Source organism: Solanum verrucosum, unplaced genomic scaffold (assembly GCF_900185275.1).
Source record: "Solanum verrucosum unplaced genomic scaffold, falcon-dt-bn FXZP01000284.1, whole genome shotgun sequence".
Classification (NCBI taxonomy): domain Eukaryota; kingdom Viridiplantae; phylum Streptophyta; class Magnoliopsida; order Solanales; family Solanaceae; genus Solanum; species Solanum verrucosum.
The window spans coordinates 653,599-662,203 of record NW_026019936.1 but is presented as its reverse complement, the minus strand read 5'-3'; the positions used below and the strand labels follow the sequence as shown (position 1 = coordinate 662,203).

Sequence of the window (8,605 nt, the reverse complement as noted above, 5' to 3'; positions counted from 1 at the left end):
CTCCATAGGGAAACCTTTTAAGATCAGATCATGCATGTTTTATCATCAAATCTTGAAATGAGACAATGTAAATTAATTATCCAATATAAGTTTTCCATCTTTTCCTCACAAAATAGATTCTTACGATCAAAAAGAGAATCTGACCGATGAACTTTCCGTGCTAAGGCACCAGCATTGTCTCAGATTTAAGTAAGTTATGTGGAGTGAGTAATTACTCTTTCCATGACAATCATGTTAGGACTTTTGATAAATAGATACAATTTTATTTCTTTTAACCACTTATACATCTCGAACTAAAAGCCATTGATGTCTTGATGAGCTGTACTTGCACATGGAGCTGCTGCCTTCAATATAGATCTGCCCATGCTCAAATGCCTAGGAATTAGACTTTGTACTGAGAAAAGTGAGGGACATAACCTACCCAGGACATGCTGCTTCTGTCACTTTAAAATTTGTAAATGTTGTTTTTCTATGCCTGCAAGAACTTGCTACTATACTAATTATGATTGATATGAGCTTGTGTGCTTTAACAAACACTACTTTCCCCAAAACAAATTTCCATTGAAATCTGTGCTTTGATTTCATTGTTTAAATTACATTTTGTGCATTTCCTTTTTTTCTTTTTTCTGTTCACAGGCTTACACACCATTTATGAAGGTAATTATACAGAGGAACAACAGAAAGAGCATATCCTTAGGTTTCTCACATTAATAAGGAGGAAACGAGACAACCCTATCGTGGCAAGGTTTCTTCCTAGTAAATATGTTTTCTCAGAACTCAGGTTAATTGACTGTTATTATATTACTCTTCTGCAGAAGGTTAAATGCGTTGTCTCAGAAAAGATCATCTCAGACTGGTATGTGAGGTGTTCAAAATACACTTAATCCGGAAATAATAGAGTTGTCTAACAAAAAACGTGTGGAGTAAATAGGTGAATTTCGTTGAGTTCTATGCCATATGTTGAATGTTTGACCAAGTACATTATAATTATCAATACATAATTAATCTGGATGATGCAACATAAGGTTGTAAAATGACTTCATCACCTCTTCTTCTACTCTGATTAGTGTTCATCTTTTTCCCGTTTTCTTCCTACTGTTTCTCCACCCTGAACTTCTTCATTTATTCTTCTCCAACTACTGATGCAAACTCTTTTTTCTGGTTATTTGCCTCTATTTTTCATTGTTTTTTTTTATCGAGGTTTGTATTTTGATTTATAGGAGGTTCAAAGTTCCGTATCACACAGGATCTACTCAGATGCATGGGACTGCAGTAAAGCCTCCGGGAAAGAAGAGCAAGAGCAAAAGGATAGGCTGACGTGCCTCGCAAAGTAAGTTTGTTGTGCTTGATGGTAGTCAGAGAATAGGCAAGATGGAAGAAATATCACCTCAAATGTAACACTGATGGGATCTGATCTACTGAATAGCTTCTAACAAGCTGGGAAACAAGGGATAAAATTTCAACAGGAGTTGGAAAATGTAGGTTTGAAAAACGATACAATTGAGCCACTCCGCCTAGGGACTGCATTGAACCTTCCAGGATGGTTGAACCATTGCATTATTAGGTGCCAAACCAGTAGCCCTGCTGTTGCACCTCACCAGAAGGCCAAGAGAGAGTCCCTCTTGCTTATCCCCATTTATCTCGTATGAAATCCTATCGTCTTCTTTAAGCATGCTGAGTAACCATGGTTTAAATAATACTTGTTTGAGTTTATCATGTTCTCTTAAATGAGTAAACATCAGTTTATCTTGATGCAGCAATGTTGCTTAAAATGTTGTGAATCTCAGACGTTGGCAAAAGGCAATTCCAATGCAACAGTGTATAACTATTGAGTTTTTAACACATCTAACAAAGTTTGATCTTTTTCTCTTTATTGGCATTTTCACCTTCTTATGCATTGTTCTTTTGGATCCTTTTCGCCATTATCACCGCGATGGGCATTGTTTAACTGGATTACACAAGCATATGTTACAAATTTTCTGGGCTGATTTTGTTGATGAAGAAATATCACTGTTTCTCTAGGCTCAACAGTGGCATGATTTTCAAATTCTCAAGATTAAACTCATTGTATTTCTTAAATTATGGGCTTAGATATGATCTTTGTAAAAAAAAAAAGAAATAATATTTCACATTGAAACTATACATGTTGTGAATTTTACCAATTCCTCTAGGAGAATCTTCTTCAAATGGGGGTCATGACCCATGCAAGGGTTAAGTTATTTTAAAAAGGACGATAACAATAACAATATATCTAGTGTGATTTCATAAAGTGTGGTTTAAAGAGGATGAGATGAGTGTACACAAATCTACTCTCGTCTTAACTTCTCATATATAAATTTCTGACTTCGCAATCGATACTAGCCTCTGTTTAATGACTTGTTTTAGAGTAGTAATACAAAATGGTATCTTTAAGCTATTTGGATAGTTAAAAGGGTATTTTTGAGTAAAACTAACCTATTTCAAATAATTCCAAAGATATATTTTACCTTTTCTAAAAGATGTGCACCAATGCAACTTGTCATTTGGAGAGCAATTCACCATTTTGATGCATTCATTTTTATCCATTTTTTAACTAACAATGAAAGAGAGGATAAAAAAAATTATTTAGAATTGTTCCTAGAACACTTTTCCTAACTTAGCTTGATATAAAAGCACCTCTTCAAAATTAATATCCCTTGGTCCCATACTTTGGTCAACCAACTATAATAATTCAGAATAAATGCCAACCAAATTAATAGCCCTTGAACATAAATATCGAATAACTTTGTTCTATCAAAGACTTTAGGCAAAAAGAAGTAGAATAACAACCAACATCACCCCTACACAGGATGACATGAACAAATCGAGAACTGGTCCAAATCAAGTGTAGAATTTAAAGAGTTATCGTTCATTTCACTCCAAATGAACGAAACTCTCCTCCATTCTTCGTTAACAAAGATGATAAAACTGCAGGAGTTCCTTTGTTCAACAATAAGAAAACAGGAAATGCTAGAGACAAAGGATGAAAACACCAAGGCCAAAGATGATTCAGACAGCAAAAGAAGCAATCGACGATGATTTGGATAGCACAAGAACCAGATCCATTAATAAAACAGCAGCAAGCATAGACAAAAGTTTAGAAAACGAAAAGTAGAAGGGGTACAATTGTGAGGTACGAGGAGAAGCCTCTTCAGGCATTCAACCCTTTTACATTTTAATTCCCAACGTGACAACACAGCGGTACAATTTCGCACATAGTTGACAAGACCTATATGTTATTGCCCTTAACACTAGAAACAGGTGCCTTCGGGGGGCTGAACTAGCTTACGGTTGTGGGGAGAAGCCATTTCCTTTTTCAGTTGAGTCAGTATGTCTTCCATAGTGTACTCTCGCTGCCAATTTGCAAGCAAAACAAACTTTTTTGGTTCCACCTGCACAAATGATACGATGGAGCGAATTGTCAACTTTATTGATTTACTGATTGAAAACACAGGTATGCCACTATAAACAACAATGAAAACATATTACATTAGGACAGTATACAATGCGTCACAAACAAATATTATTGTAGAATTTGTAAGCATCTTTACATATGGCGAATCCTAAGCACCCTTTTGCTGGTGGTTTCATATTTCTCTACAGTTTAAACTTTCAGCTAATCATACGAATCCCGTTTACTGGAGAAATAGAATGTTATCCAACATCTAAAGCTACAGACACAAAAAAGTTGTCGGAACATAACATGGTAGCATCATGCATTTAGGAGAAAGGTCATCTCGAGAGAACATTGAGAATTTAGGGAGCAAAAATACCATTGAAACTAATTTGAAATATTCAACAATAAGAGCCACATCTACCTACTACTACTCAGACTACTAAACTTTTTTGATACAGACTTTGTCCGCATTTCAAGAAGCATCTCTTTATTCCAGGGAATAAAGCATTTCATTAGTACTCCTGTTAGATACGAATCCTATGAGGGTATCTGGTGTTGCTCCATTTTTGTTTTTACAAGTGCCATTTTACATGTAATGCCATTATAAATATACTTGCAGTGTTGAACTTCATGGAGGACAAAAGTTTGGATAGTTTAAATCATTTTTTTAGTATATGAGCAACAATTCTGAAGATGCAAATTGTCACATAATAATTCCTTGATAAAAAAAATATGATTCTAGCATTATAGTAATGTATTGCTCACCACTCCGGTTTCATGGTTGACACACGTCATGTTAACTCGAGAGTGGAAACGGACACTTGGTGGCTTCTCCGGATAATCCTTGTCGCAGAATAGCTTCAACTGATAAATGCGGCCTTCGTGCACAGACTGGAAAAGAAGTAAGTTAGTCTTTAAATGTGAAAGACATAGGAACCATCAAATTGCATAAAGTAATACTCGTAGGACTAGTGGACAAACAAATCTGTAGTCCAGGAAATTCATCAACCCACTAGCACAGGTTAACAGTCTAACAAACGAAGGGAGTATATAAAATTCTAAGTAGAAAAGTGGCAGTTCATGTCTTCATACATTCCTCTGTGAAACATAGCTAAGTGGATTTCATGCTAAAGGGTCATATTGAAGAAATGATTGAATAAGTAGAAACAATTTCTAGGATTAGCATTTCATGTTATTTGTTATATCCAAACAAAGAGATGGTAGGAAGTAAAAAAGAGAAAAGAAGCCGTACATTGTGAGGACCAATAATGGTGCCAGTCCAAGAACGCATATAAATATCATCTCCATCATCCATACCATAGCTCACTGTCCCATCTCCAATACCCTTCTCCCCACGTTCAAGTTCCTCCAGTAATCTGAAATTGCGAGGGACTGCAAGGAAATTGAAATTTTGGTTAGTGAAATCTTCAAAAAGAAAAAAAGACCAGAGTTGGGTAAAAGCTTCAAACTCCAAACAAGATTGTAGAATCTAAATGGAAACAAGAACAATGACATTGTTACGCATTTTACTCCAAAGTAAAAAGATTATAGTAAAAAATCCCAGGTGCATTAAGTAAAGAACCCATTCCCACATGAACTAGCACATCAAACAGTCAATGGTATGCTGACTTTAGGTCTACTGGTTGCTGGGAGTCTTTTGATCTTGTATAAGTTTTATAAGCCAGTAGAAATATAGAGAACTTCTGGTTTTTGAGAACCTAAATTACTGAATATTGGTGTGAGATGGATCAAAATGGAGTGACATGGATAGTGAGGATTCATATAGCCAATTGCAACTAGCTTGGGATTGAGGCATAGTGGTTGTTGTTTACGTAAAAAACGGTCAGTGACCACCATGATACAGCAAAAGGGACAGTGGTTTGTGCAACTATTGAAGCTTTGGAAATTAAGTTAGTCCTGCAACTCCCCTATCTGCACATGGATGGGCAGAGAAGCACAAATCATCATCATCTTCTTCAAACTGAGCATTAGTTCTAATTCACAGTTCCATGATATAAAGAAAGGCAGAACAGAGATGTGTAACCCATATTTCCCAAAAGAGCAGTCAAGCCAAGTTGCAGTATATTGACCAGAAACTCTAAAAACTACAACCAACATATGACGACAAATAGGGATTAGGATACAAGCAAATTACATGCTATAGTAACAACATTAATTTCCACCAAACTGCAAGGCATAAACCCTCATGTACTTGGATATATGAAACCAAAGAAATACTCATCACTGTCTTTCATTTAAGGCATGAGATCTGGAAGACCATATAAATAGCTTGGGTATTCTCAATAGAATGAAAACTCTCTGAAACACAACTTTCCAAACCATAACATCTACCTCCATATTCAAGAATCTAAAGCCCAAAAAAGGATTTAAAAAACTCATCTTGATGACACAATTATTGTCATAGGTCTTTCGGAAACAACCTCTCTACCTCCACGAGGTAGTGGTAAGGTCTGGGTACACTCTACCCTCCCCAAGACCCCACCACTGGGTATGCTGTTGTTGTAATTGCCTGCAGCAAATTTGAAAACAAGCAAAAACAAAAAAGAACACACAGCCAGAACTACTTCCTAGCTAATCCAAATTAGAAAATCCCAGATAATAACCAAGTGAAAAGTCGTTATTGGCAAGAATTGAGACATTGATTAAACTCCCACAAGCCAAAGAACTCATCAAATACATTGATTGAACTTCACATTAAAAAATCTAAACCCCTGCCTTTCAAAAACCTCTCTACCTCCACGAGGCAGTGGTAAGGTCAGCTTACACACTCTACCCTCCCCATACCCAACTTGTGGAATTTCACTGGTTATGTTGATGTTGTAATTGACTACAACAAATTTGAAACCAAGCAAAAACAAAAAAGAACACACAACCAGAACTACTTCCTAGCTAATCCAAATTAGAAAATCCCAGATAATAACCAAATGAAAAGTCGTAATCAGCAAGAGCTGAGACATTGATTAAACTCCCACAAGCCAAAGAACACATCAATTACATTGATTGAACTTCACATCCAAAAATCTAAACCCCCAAAAGGGATTTAAAAAAACACCATCTTAATGACACAATTATTGTCAAAGGGTCCATTGGAAACAACCTTTCTACCTCCACGAGTAGTGGTAAAGTCGATGTACACACTTCTACCCTCCACATACCCACTTGTGGAATTTCATTGGATAAGTTGTTGAAATTAACAGCAGCAAATTTGAAAACAAGCAAAAACAAAACCGAACACACAACCGGAACTACTTCCTAGCTAATCCAAATTAGAAAAGCCCAAATTAAACTCCCACAAGCCAAAGAACACATCAAATACATTGATTGAACTCCACATTCATAAATCTAAACCCCCGAAGGAATAATACATTGATTGAACTCCACATTCATGAATCTAAACCCCCAAAAGGGATATAAAAAAAAACTCATCTTGATGATACAATTATTGTCAAATTTGCAAAATAATTGACCCCATCAAACTTGCTATCTAATCCAAATCAATTGATAAGGCAGTTCCTCAGTGATAACAACTATACAAAAAGTCTTAATCAACAAGAACTAAGACATTGATTAAAACCAACAAGCCAATAAACACATCAAATACAAAACATGCATAATAAAACACAAACAAATCGACCCAGAACCAGATTTGAAGGGAAAATCAAGAAAATCATAACAAAGATCAAAAAAAGAAACAAAAGGGGTTATGGGGTTTTCAAAAAATTAACTCACCCACAACACTAGATCCTCCTGAACCAAGCGTCATGGCTGATTGATGCTTCAGATGATTCTTTGGGGTTTATACAAATATCGATTTGATCGACAAAAAGAAGAAAAAAAATAAAATACTGAGATTCTTGAAAAATCGAATGGAGGGTTCAAGAGAGGCAGAAGGGAATAGAAGGGGCAAAAGTATAGAGGGGATAAAATAGATATATGATTGGTAGTGGGTCGGAAAATGCAATTGCACAAAAGATCTCACAATTTCCGAGTATTCTTGGCATAATTGATAAAGTTATAATCGTGGTTTAATTCATAAAAATAGTCCGTTGCACAAATACAAAGGTTTATGATTGTGTATAATAACTCTTTGTGGTTCGGCTTTTTTCATGACTCTATGTATAGCAAAAGCTTTAGTGCATCAAATTTGTCGCCTTTTTACTCCATTCGTCACGAAATACTTGTTATATTTTGTTTTTCGAAATGTAGTTTGATTAATCTTCAAATACTGAATTAGATTAATTTAATATTTTGAAATTAAAATTTAGGTATATGATTGGTAGTTGGTAGGAAAATGCAATTGTCTAAAAGATCTCACAATTTTCAAGAACAAAGCATTGACGTAGCTGGTAAAATTATATTCATGGTTTAAGTCGTGAAAGTAGTCTGTTGCAGAAATACATGGAGTACGGTTGTGTTTAATAACTCTTTGTGGTTCAGCTTTTTTCTGAACCCCAAACATAGCAAAAACTTTAGTGCATCGGACTTGTCACCTTTTTTACTCCATTCATCTCAAAATACTTGTTATGATTTGCTTTTTGAAAGTCAATTTGATCAATCTTCAAAGCTAAATTGAATTAGATTAATTTGAGTTTAAATATCCAAAAAAATACAAGAAATAGTACTATAAGATGTGAATCTTTCATATTAATATGATATAAAAAATATGCATCTTCAAATATTAATAAAAATTTAAATAATTTAACCCTTGAAAAGAAAGTATGATAAAGTAATTTAAGACGGAAAGAGTGATAAAAAAGATAAAGGATAAAAAATCAATCTAAAAAGATGCATACAAAGAATATAAAAGGCATAAAGAGTGGAGATAACTTTCTTGAAAATCATGAAGAAAAAAAGTCTTGGAAAGAGAAGATAGTAAAAAATGGAATATAAAAAGTTGTTCCAAATGGAATAGGATATCATCTAAAGGCAATAAAATCAAACAATATGAATTGGAATGTGTTAAAAAAGCATATTGCATTATTGCTTGGCAAAGAAATGACAAGACATGCAAATAATAACAGAATTGATTCATGAATTGTCTATTTAGGCTTAAGTCATGTCCAACCCCTTAAAGTTGTCCGCATAATTCAATTAGACACTTCAACTAAGACTTGTATCTATTGAACATCTCTACCCTTCCGAATTTGAACCATTTAAATATTTTTTTAT

General features: G+C 34.8%; 1 protein-coding gene across 1 annotated transcript; it reads right to left on the bottom strand.

Annotated features, from left to right (window-relative positions):
- Positions 1–3,038: 3,038 nt before the first annotated feature.
- Positions 3,039–7,279, bottom strand: LOC125838558 (ubiquitin-conjugating enzyme E2 variant 1D). The gene is made up of 4 exons (XM_049517611.1): positions 7,166–7,279; positions 4,668–4,807; positions 4,181–4,306; positions 3,039–3,410 (listed from the first exon to the last, which is right to left on the bottom strand). The coding sequence occupies exons 1-4, from the start codon at positions 7,197–7,199 to the stop codon at positions 3,270–3,272; spliced, it is 441 nt and encodes a 146-aa protein (XP_049373568.1). The 5' UTR covers positions 7,200–7,279; the 3' UTR covers positions 3,039–3,269.
- Between the last annotated feature and the right edge of the window lie 1,326 nt (positions 7,280–8,605).